Source organism: Triticum aestivum, chromosome 7A (genome assembly GCF_018294505.1).
Source record: "Triticum aestivum cultivar Chinese Spring chromosome 7A, IWGSC CS RefSeq v2.1, whole genome shotgun sequence".
In the NCBI taxonomy this organism is placed as follows: Eukaryota; Viridiplantae; Streptophyta; class Magnoliopsida; order Poales; family Poaceae; genus Triticum; species Triticum aestivum.
Window position 1 is genome coordinate 641,307,794 of NC_057812.1, and position 12,130 is coordinate 641,319,923.

Consider the following 12,130-nt stretch of genomic DNA (forward strand, 5'->3'; position numbering starts at 1 on the left):
TAGTTTTATTTTTTTATAAAATTTGAAACAATTGTCATGTATAAGAATTTTGTCCATAAATTCTAAAAATCTTCATGAATTTTAAATCTGTTCTAATTTCTTACAAAATTGTTCATGTTTCGGAAGATGTTCGGGAATTTCAAATTAGAAAATATGTTTGTCTTTTACAATTTTTTTCATAAATTCAAATCAATTCGGCATTCAAAATTGTTCATTTTTCTTCCAATCAAAGTTTTGTTTTTTCAGAAATGTTTTCATATATATGAACGCTGCTGTATGTTCTTATATATTTCGTGTTGTAGAACATCACAAGCAGCAGTGATGTGAAGTTGGTAGAATTGCGCGCCTTAAGTCGGAGGTCCTGAGTTTGAGTCCTCGTGAGCCACCTTTTTCTTTGTATTTTTACGTCGCTTAGATAGAACGTGGTTGGAGGGACATGGCTTAGTGGGCCAGCCCACTCGCTCATGCCTGTGCAAATCGTATACATGGGTCTGCGTATACATTTTGCCAAAGGTCCATATTACTTTTTATATGTTTGGTGAAGGAGGTGTGCCGAAGCGGAGCTTGTGCAAAATTGTGATTCCGTGTCATAGATTTCCCAGCCCTACAAAGTACTGATATGACTCCTATAGGGATGGGAGAATATCTTCTTCAAAAACTAGTTTAGTGCTAATTCTTTTTAGACGGCTTAAAAAATAAGCTGCCTTTCCCAGCTTAAAAAATAAGCCGGCTCTAATTTTTTTGAGACTTCTAAGCTACTTATCCCGCCCCAATGAATATAAGAGGCGGCTTATGAAAAAAGCTGAGGAGAGGGAGCTTAAGAACTGGCCTTTAGTCCTATTTGCTATAGCTTGAGGCAGACTCAAGGCGAGCATATTCAGGACCAATACGTTGTTGCATCGACATAGATACAATTACGGGTTAATCTATTGTTATTTCCAAAAGTAGGTGGTAGGAGGGACATGGCTTAATGGACCGGCCCGGTCACTCGCACCTATGCAATTCGTATCCTTTATCCGTTTAATAGTGAGGGACGTGGGGCTCGTGCAAAATTGTGATTCTGTTACCAGAGTAATACCAGAGTAATGAGCGTGTATCTCTTGCTTTCTTTTAGCCGATGGCTGTAAGTATCAAGCCTCTGAAGATTTTAGGGGAGAAATTCCTTCATTAACAGTTTACTCAAGGAGAACGCGAGACTGTACCGTCGGCTACCTGCTGGTGTCAGAGTCGGGGCTGCCTGCTGCGATGCTGCCGTCGCCTCCCTTGGTCCTCGCCGAACCTGTTTAGCACCGGATCTTGGATGGGATACTCCGGCACGCAGCAGACCACCTCGACGCCCACCGTCCAGCGCACGGTGAAACGGCACGTGCACCGCTCCACGCCGTCCACCTGCATATTTGGTCTGCGCCTATTACTACTCAAGCATATGCGTGTGTTGACAAACGCACTGAGTAGGGCGCGACGAGGAGGACTTACAGTCTCGAGGACAGCGTCGTAGTATTTGGGCTCGTCCTCGTCACCGTAGATATCGCAGGCGAGGCAGAGCCGGTCGCCCGGGCGGAGATCGCCGCAGCGGGCGTTGTCGAGGGCCGGGATTTCCCGGCGGAACCTCGCGCGGAGCGCGTCCACGTCGCCCGGGGATGCGAGGTCAGCCCCTGGATCGTACCATTCGTCCGCATCCTCGGGGAATTTCTCGAACATGACGCGCAGCCAACCGTCCTGCACCACCACGCGCGCGCCGTCCCACGCCTCGTCGGACCGCGCGCGGTGCTCCATTCGGGGCCGTGGGCGGCGCGGCGGTGGCGGCGGCGGCGGCATGGTGGCCTTCCGCTTTCGCGACTTCGGCATTTCAGGGATACTGTGGGAGTGGCAGCGCTCTGGGTGGTCAGTGGGATTTGGGCCCTCGAGAGGACAGGGCGGCGGGTTTCTCGATGCTTTATACCGTTCAGATTCTGACAATCTTTTTAGGTTTTAGGTTTAGCTTTGGTCGACATAATGTGCATAAACACCCCTCGATAAAAAGAAAAACATAATGTGCAAATACTTTCGCAGTATACTCCCTCCGTTTTGTAAATAGAAGTCTTTTTATATATTTCAATATAAACTACATACGGATGTATATAGACATATTTTAGACAGTAGATTCATTCATTTCGCTCTGTATGTTGTCCATTATTGAAATCTCTAAAAAAGATTTATATTTAAAAATGGAGGGAGTATATCTATATACCTTTTTTAAATAAACATATTTTATTCCTCAGATAATAGATATATCATTTACAATATAGTGAGAAATAAAATCAGGGATTATAGATTCCCAAACATAGAAGATTTTTCACTAAAAGAAGTTCTCCACTAGATTGTGAGCCACATCATTTGCTTCATGGCGACATTGTGAATATAAGACACTCGCAAGTTTCAGCCTAAATGTTTGCACTCAAGTATCATTGCAACATCTGAGCCCACATACGTTTCTGGTTGTTGCACTGCTTCCGCCACAACGCTACTATCTGATTCACTAATCACTTTCTTGCATCCGATCCTCCTTGCATCCATTTCGGATCGTTGTCATCTCCGCTGAGTCAATGCTGGTCACCTAAGGAACGTGCCATGTTGCCGCAGCAATGAAGTTCCCTCTTCCATCATGGGTAAAAGCGCCTGTTGCATCTAGAATATTTTAACTCGGGAAGCATCATCAACATTTATTTTGACCACATCCCTAGTCGGCCTCTTCCACATATTATCATGGCTTCTTGTAGGCTCTATATACCTATTGATAAAGTACGGAGTGTTTCTGCCCGTCCGCCATCGTATGTTTTATAAAAAAACAAGTGTTTTTCTAAATATTTCACGATCCAGTATTAAGTCCCTCTTCTTTATCTCTATCTGTTGGGCTTCGGCCCAACTTCTGTATCCACTGTCGCGCACAGCTGGGCACTGGTTAATTAGTATTCCGAGTTCAGCTACAATATGCCCAGTTCACTATGTTTTCAGGCCGTTTAGATCCATGGTCTTTATTATTTATAGAGCATATGTTAAAATGACCATGCTATAATTTTACAATTGTAACTCGGATTAAAATAATTTATATACATAATTTGACCAGAAAAAATGTTTAGTTTTCAACCGTGCTATTAGTCGTTCTTGTTAACTAATATAACAAAAATTAGGGCAAAACCTTAATTAAAACATAATGTGCACACACACACACACACACACACACACACACAGAGAGAGAGAGAGATACGATGTTTGTTTTGACTAGACATTGTTTCGACCAACATAATCAAATTTCAGATTAGAGACATTGTTTTATATAAACTAAGTTTATACCCCTTACTAATTCATCTTTGGAGCCTTGGTTTCGAATGTGTGCTTCAGTTGGGCATCAATGGATACGACAAAGGCTTTAATATCATAGATGCTAAGAAGAACATGACCCCTTCATTATTTGTTTTTATAATAATGAAAACTAGCTTGTGTCTCACATAATTGTGCAGATGATTACTCTTGTTTTTTTTCAAAAAGGAGGAATACCCCCGTCTCTGCATCAACCGATGCACACAACCATTTTATTATATTATTCCACATAGCCAAGCAAACCAAATACAATGATCAAACAAAAGCCACTAGCCAAACCACTACTGCCACTACACTTGGTGACATGCCTCGCCGCATATCAACACACAACATCTATTCCGGTTGCCTCATGAAGCTGCTCGCTAGCAAGCCGAGAGTACCAACTGGCACGCTCTAGGATCAGCTGCCTCCATCTTCTGCATTTCCATCTTCAGTACTGATCAATGCATTCACCTCGTCAGGCCATACTACCATAGATGTCACCATGACGCCAAACAGTGCACCATCCTGCACGCGTCCATCCACACGCTCCTGTCGCCGAAACTCCGTTGTGTCATGCCACCGAGACCCGTCGTCGATGATGCATTAGAAACCAGGCCGCTCCACCACATGTGCACTCGAGTTAGCACTTGCTCCACAACGATGCCTCCAGCAAGGAGCGCGGTGCAAGACGTCGCCATCGTCTGATCCAGTAACAGATCTAGTGTTTCCCCCGGAGCATGCCGAAAGGAGCGATGCGACATTGCTACGACGATGCCTTCAATAGGGTAACGACGCCAAGAGACGTCGCGCGCCATCATCCGTCATGACCACCTTGTGGTCATTTCTATATCATATTGACTCGACAACATGGCATTGAAGTATGAATCACGATGAACTATTCATACTAACATAAGTATGTCCTATATCTATATCTATACTTCTATACTTAATATTAAAGGTTGGAACCTTTCATAGTTCTCCATATGTCATCTTTTTATATTCCTTGATTTTATGTTAACCATGAAGATTGATGATTGAGATTTAAAAATAGATCTACACACGTATAAGAAAAAAAAAGCGTTGCGCAAAAAAAGTCCCAGACTCGTAACACGGTTCCACCTTTTTGAGTTGCATAAGTATTTGCTGGATCGGACTCTATGCAATCAGTATGCTACAAAGATAGTCCTCGCAAATAAAAATATGCTACAAACAAACAAGAAAAGCTGTACCGAGAAAACAAAAAGAACGATTCGATCGTTGTGGATACATGCATATGTGTGCGTAACTGTCCGACGAAATTAAGTGGCAAGATCAACTAGCTTGTTTTTGCACGGCAATCAACTAGCTAGCTTGCCGTATGTGCTAGCCTCCACAGAATCAATCTAGAGGTCTACTTAGCCTAGCTTCGTACGTACAAATCAGGTGCACTTATACACACGTCCTCCTCGATCGATGGGACCAACCTTACATTGCTCTCTCTTTTCCCTACGCCAACCTCTCGTGAGTGGCGGCGGTGGCGGCGATGGGGCAGGTGATGGCACGGCGCCGGTCGAGTCCCCGCGTAGTCGGATCACAAGGAAGCGAAGGAGAAAGAATATGACTAGCCCCTCCAACATGGACCTGCATTGGCTATGTCGTTCCACGGCGAGCGCGAGCGACGATAGAAGCATTTCTATCTGGCCAAGACGCAACATAGTTGGCTCGTCAAGGATTTCCTGTTGAACACCACAATAATATGATGGATCAACCACGCAAGTCACGCCCCATCGTGGGTTCTCCCTGTCGAGGCGGGCTCAACTGCTCACCTCTGGGTCGTTGTGCAAGACACTGGAAAGGAGGGGAAAGAGAAACGGACAGACACCATGCCTTGATGAGATGCAGGCGGGTTGGCGTCCTCCCACCATGCCACGGCTGTCGCCAGTCGTCGTGCGGGCGTCCGGAGCGTTGTTGTGCATGGCACTCCTGCCTCGCCTCAGCCGTCGTGGCGCGCGGTCGCCCAGAGCATCATGGACGACACCCGTCCCGCACATGGCCCTCCCGTCTTGTGCGCAGGCAGCAAGGAGTGGTCTTTAGCATTTACTCCCTCATACCCCTGCTCATCATTCGCAAAGCCATGCAGCTAAAACAGACATGCATACAATGTAGCTTTAGAAGCAAAGATGAATTTGTTCTGTTCAAGCATGCACATAACATATGCCTGGGAATGAGCTATCGGCGATATTGGGAGGAGTAGGGTCTCCTGGTCATGAGCCTGGGCATCACGCTGCTCTTCATCGCGGACGCTGAGTGGTATCACACATGTCTGGCACCCTGTGCATACGCTTGGACGGCTGATCTGGATGAGGCTGTGGATGGATGTTCTCCTCTTTCAATTATAGATATGGTTAGCAGCAACAATAATTACCTAATTGTTAAGTACAAAGTAATTTCTGAATTAATGATTATATGGAATTTTTTGAAGTGAGCTCGGCCACCACTCGGTCGGCGGATCGGGATGAGATTGGGTGGATGTTCTCTTCTTTCAATTACAGATACAGTTAGCAGCAATAACTACCTAATTGTTAAGTACGTACACAAGTAATTTCTGAATTGATGATTATATTTAATTTTTGAAGTGAGCTCGGCCACCACTCGATCGACGCCGCGCGGAGTCGCAGGGGGTAGCACTGGAAGTCGGCGTTCGTCCTCAGTATTGGGTCATGTCGTCTTTCCACTGGCAATAAATCATGTGTTTTCTGTCTTGCCAACTTCTTTAGAATTACCAAACCAGCACAACCATACTGGTACTGCTTCTATAGGGAATATTATGTACTCCTATAATCATGTCACGGTCACCCTCTATTAGCAACTCAAATTCATTGCCAATTGGTGGAATGTCTGAATCAAATAGCACTCCAGCATCAGTATTTTGTTCTTCTGCTTAATTAGGCTATTTTTTACATAAAGAACAATGCAAACCTGTTGTGCAGTCAGCTTAAGCTAGTTTTGTATCACTTTTTTATCAGATTCCCCCATGATAGCCGGATATGTGTCCCACTATATCCTGCTCCCTCCTTTTGCAACCAAGAGCATGCAGCTAGAGCTGGCTTATATCCATCCATCCGCCATGGCCGGCTCCAAAGGCAACACTCCTATCATCCTGTGCGTGATGCCAACGATATATATGTGATATTAGCAGGCTATATCATTAACCAACATGCCATCTTTTTGTTCTACTTTTCTTGTTTTGTTCAGATTTATTTATGTTCAAATGTCTACGCACAACTATGAAACTCTATTTCCGGAATCATAGAAGGCAATTTGCGATGTTGCATATATAGCATCTTCAATTTATTCGGAGATCATTTATCATTGTTATGGAAATCTCATTTGTTAACTTATAGTGGACCATAATTATATGCATGATTGGTGATATAAAGGTTAGCTGATTTGACAGTAGATGAAAACCATAGCATGTACGTTGCACTTTTGCTTCAGACTGTAGCAAATGTTTTTATTCTCATGGAGTTTTATACTATAAATTTCTTCAAACTTTTGCTCATGCTAAGCAAAAAGTGAATAACTAAACGGAGCAAAGTGTGGATTCTTCTTATTACTCAACACATTTGTTGGGAAACTAAGAATTTCAAACAAAAGATCTGCACTCCCCTCCATATTTACCATTGTTTACCAGAAATTAGCATGTCCAGATTATGTCGCGCCGTTGTTTTTTAGGAGTCGAGGAAGATGTGGCTCATATCAATAAACTAATAATCGATAGTTACCATTTTTCACCCGGATCAGTTACTTTTAATTTTTTTCTAGAATATGCACGAACGTGCATATCATATATCGATAGAAGAAAAGTAGGAGTAGAGCCCTCCACCAAAGTTTACATACACCTGTTTACAAAAAACAGGGGCCACAGTGGCACCCAACTCAACAGCCGACTATTCTGGGCTAGCTCACCATGAAACCCTACTTTTAATTGATCATCATTCTGTGTTTGCTCTATTAATGTACCGCATATTATTTTTTCTTTTTCGTTGCAACGCACGGGCATTTGTGCTAGTAGTATCCTATTTATAGAAATAATAGGTTGATGACTTGATGTGTAGTTTCTGTGTAGTCTTAATTAGACACCTACAGAAAGCAGAATACAAGTGTTGGTTTAAAAAATACCGATTCGCCCGCTCCGATTCCACGAGAGGGGGGGGGGGGGGGGGGGACCTGCTTCATCTCTCCCACACCTCATCTCCCCCTCAGCGCAGCCGGGCAAAGCCCAGCCAGCGTAAACGGTGAGGCGGATCCTCTTCCTCCTTGGCTGGGTGCACTGCAGCGTGGGATGTGCTGCCTCAGCCATGGTGTGACGCTCGATTCGGACGTGGCAGCGGCGAAACGTCTGTCCTGGCTGGCAGTGTAAGCGGGTGAGGGATCAACGACGGCTGCGCAAGGGTACCTTGGTACGTGAATTTGCCGCGTGGCGGTTCCGACTGGGTCGTGGTGGTACGCGGTAGTTCATGCAGGTTCGGGGTGGCATTGCGACCTTACCCCTCCTAGCCACTTGTGGCTGCTAGGTCCGACGTCCAGTAGAAGGCCCTGATGGATGGCGCCGGAGGCTCGTTGTGTGGCGCCAGTCTGACCAGTTTCGAAAGGCAGGGGTGATCTGCGGAGGTTAATATATAGGGCATGACAACGGCTCTGGTTCCATGTGAGTGGGGCCAGTGGGTAGCTGTAGCCTGGCAGGCAACCGTTGGTGACCTTCCCTGTTGCAAGGGATCTTGTTTTGGGGCAGAAGGGGGGCCTTATGCCGCTTCGCCAGTCGATGGTGTTTGAGTGTTGTGTTGGCAGTTGAGGGGCAGTCTTGGATGCTAGGGAGCGGCGATGCTCGTGGGCGAATCTCATAGCTCGGTTGTTGGCTCACTGTCATGATCATGTGGGAGGCGTTGTAGTTGGTGTCCGAAGATCTCTGGTGGTGGTACGACATGTGGTCTCACACCTGGCTGCTCCATGTTTCAAAGGCGGAGGGTGCTTGTTGGGGTTAAAACTTAGTATGGTGTTAGCCAGGTCAACGGTGGCGGCATCCACGGGCATCGCCCCTTTCTTGAAGGCACAACCATGGTTACTCTCTGTCCTTGTCGCTCTGGGTGAAAACCCTGATCCTTTGGATCGGTTGGGGATGGCGCTCCGGTGTCGTATCCTTCCTATAGGCGCCGATTTGGAGTTCCTGGCTCGTCGTTATTCAGCTTCATATCTTTTGTGGTGGTTTGTCCAAGGTTGAGTGCTCCGTCGACTCCAAGTGGTGGTTTGTTTGCCCAGCTATCATTTTCTTGGAGTTTTTGCAGGGTGTGTGGATGTTCATCAACATCATTATATCATGCCTTGGTGTGTGTATGTGGAGTTGTGTTGTCATTTGTACGGTGGTTGTTGCTTTATCTATAAAGCGAGGCAAAGCGTTTTGGTGAATAGATAACTACACAAAATCGAAGATTGCAACTCCGGTCTGCCAGTGAGTCATTTGTATGTATGTTATATTATGCTACTAGTATATTGCATTAATGTTTAGATCACGGGCTTGCCGCTTGACTGTTTTTGCTAAGGCGACAAATAGATTGTCGTACTACTAAATCAGTAAGCAAACCAAACGATTGCAGGCACCAGCGGAGGCTCATGGAGGCCAAAGGGGTACATGACCCAATCCCCCCCCCCCCCCCCCCCCCCCCCCCCACACACACACACACACCAACACCACCAGCACCACCCACCCACCCACCCCAAAAGTGCAATATGTCTTGTACGTGCATAGCTAGCTTGCTTGATTTTTGTATGTACGTGAAGCTCTCGGTGAGAACCCTCCACAACGACTCGTCATAAGCTAAAACAAATAATATATTAGGACGTTCGTCTCTTAATTTCCCCAATTCAACATCATCTGTCCGTGACGTGTCCCCATGCATGGCGATTAGCTGAGATATCTTAAATAGAACCAGGAATGTCTATTAACTACAACATATTTAAATACAATAATAAGCAGAGTAATAAGGGCTCTTGTCGTCAGTAGAACTTGGATAAACGTAGCCTGGCATATGAATCTTCGTAGGATCCAGAGTACATACATGACTAAAGGGTCCAAAAATATTAAGCTGATCAAAGGTACCCGATTCATTACTGTAAATTCCTGATGTTTTGTTCTCTCGACTTGCCCTTCAGGTTTCTTTGTACGTGAGTCTGTCAGGTCGAGTCGCCATTACTGTTGTCATTGTCTTAGGAGCTCAACCCCGATAAGAGAGCCTTGCCGGATGGAGGTAATAGGATGGATAAATAACCACGGAGAGATTGAAGATATTGTCAATCTTAAATTATTTGTTGGGGAACATGGGATGATTTTGGATGGACGCGAAATTTTGACTCGAGATATATGATGAGCGACCTGAGAGAAAAAAGTAAGGACAAAACTGAGCATGCTCGAAAAGTGACAGCAAGGTGGGTAGGACCGACCAAGTAGGGATAAAACTGCAATTATCCCTTTGATGAGGCTCTCTCGCCGGTGTTGAGGCCCTGAGGCCACGCCAAAGGCAATGGAGACTCGACCCCCACATAAAAGGAAAACTAAAGGGTCTGCCGTGAGGACAAGATGTCATGATTTGACGGTAATTAATTATGTGACTTTGATGAGCTTGCTATTTTGTGTACTTCTTGGTCATTGTACTCTGGATCATTTCAGGATTTCCGTGCCAGGCTAAATTCATCCATGTTCATCTACTGAGAAGAATCGATCCTTATTACTTTGTTTATTACAGTTTTAAATATATTGCAATCAATAGATGCATGCGGCCGGGGGTTACCCTCATTTTCTTAAAAAAATTGTCATGCACAAGGAAAGAGATATAAACTTAGTATGCCGTAAATCTGAGCTTAAACGCGTATAGCTCGCCATTGGTCGTCAGATAACAACCAATGAAGTGAGATTAAGGTGCATACAGGCTTTGATGTGTCTCTTTAATTGCATGACCATTTTCGTACATGATGAGGAGAGGATGTAATAGCACCGTCTACATTAACATACAAGTTTAGAAAAATGTTTACCTCACAAACCATTTGTTTGTCTCATTATTAAACATAGGAGCAGGAAATAACAATGTTTACCTCACTCTTTTTTAACAAAACAACAATGTGCATTCAAACTACAACCGGGAAAAAATGTCCACATATTTGAAAATGTATTAAATGAGATATCTTAAATATAACAATGGAGATCTATTGATTGCAATATATTTAAAACTGTAATAAACAAAGTAATAAGGATCGATTCTTCTCAGTAGATGAACATGGATGAATTTAGCCTGGCACAGAAATCCTGGAATGATCCAAGAGTACAATTACCAAGAAGTGCACAAAATAGCAAGCTCATCAAAGTCACATAATTAATTACCATCAAATCATGAAATCTTGTCCTCACGGCAGAACCTTTAGTTTTCCTTTTATGTGGGGGTCGAGTCTTCATTGCCTTTCGCGTGGCCTCAGGGCCTCAACACTGGTGAGAGAGCCTCATCAAAGGGACAATTGCAGTTTTATCCCTAGTTGGTCCTACCCACCTTGCTGTTACTTTTCGAGCTTCCTCAGTTTTGCCCTTATTTTTTTCCCTCAGGTCGCTCACATGCCCTTCAATCAACATTCCGTCCGGTCAAAGATGTCTGTGTAGCGACCCGACCCGAATGGGTCAAGTCTCTGTGCTTAAGTGTCATCCCTGGATCGGTATGCTGACACACACAGTACTCGAAGGATTTATAACAGAGGTAAATCACATGTATAAAGTAACGTAAATACTATTACCTCAATCCATATAGCGAAAGCAACAAGGTTGTGGATTCCCATCAACACCAACGGCAAAGTTGAGTGTAGAAATCGTAACCCTAACGTATCACTTACTCGACGTAAGAAACCTGCAACATGAGACGTTGCAGCCCAAAAACGGGTCAGTACATTGAATATACTGGCAAATTCACACCATAGAGAATGATGAACAATGGCTATCACTACATGCATATTTGGCTGGTGGAAAAGCTCTATGGTTATAGTTTTGTGTAAAGCCAATTTTTCCCTACTGCAAAGGAATAAATTTATTTAACTATCATGGTGGTTGTTGAACATTGAGAATGGTTGACAGCATTCTCAATCCCAATTAAGTGAACAATTAAAACCCAACAACATTAATTAGAAGTAACATGATGAGATTCACATGATATTCAAGTACTAGATACTCAAGTTGTCCATAACCGGGGACACGGCTAATCATGATTAGTTTGTACACTCTGCAGAGGTTTGCGCACTTTTCCCACATGACTCGATCGCCTCCGCTTGTTTTCTCGCACTACATGGTGTTTGAAAAACGGATGACCGAGACATAGTCTTTCAGAAGCGCTAGCACCTTACATGTGGGGTAGACCGTACCACCTACAACCCCTACATCTGCAAGTCCACCTCGTAAGAGTTCGCACAACTTAGTTAACTATGCCAGAGCCCATAGTAGCATGTGGCTGCACACGTAAGTTTCTAGTTTGAAAGATCTTATGATCCCTTTGAGCCTGGGTGGCGGTCCAAAATAAAACAGGCAAGTCCTGATAGACATCCGGTGCCTCAATCCACCCAGATGTGTGTTTAAGTTGCCACCTTAGATAAACCATTAAAATTATTAACTCACATCTGTCATGGATATCACTCACCCAATCCACGTCTACTAGCATAGCATGGCATAATAAGCAAACGTAGAAGTAACTCCCAAAGGTTTCATAATAATACAGGTGATAGG

At 44.4% G+C, this 12,130-nt stretch overlaps 1 protein-coding gene across 1 annotated transcript; it reads right to left on the minus strand.

The window, feature by feature from the left end:
- Positions 1-1,221: 1,221 nt before the first annotated feature.
- Positions 1,222-1,768, minus strand: LOC123153631 (uncharacterized). The gene has a single exon (XM_044572659.1). The coding sequence runs from the start codon at positions 1,699-1,701 to the stop codon at positions 1,222-1,224; it is 480 nt and encodes a 159-aa protein (XP_044428594.1). The 5' UTR covers positions 1,702-1,768.
- Positions 1,769-12,130: the final 10,362 nt, after the last annotated feature.

Coding starts and splice junctions, on each gene's coding strand:
- LOC123153631 (XM_044572659.1), bottom strand. CDS start 1,701: ATGTTCGAGAAATTCCCCGAGGATGCGGACGAATGGTACGATCCAGGG.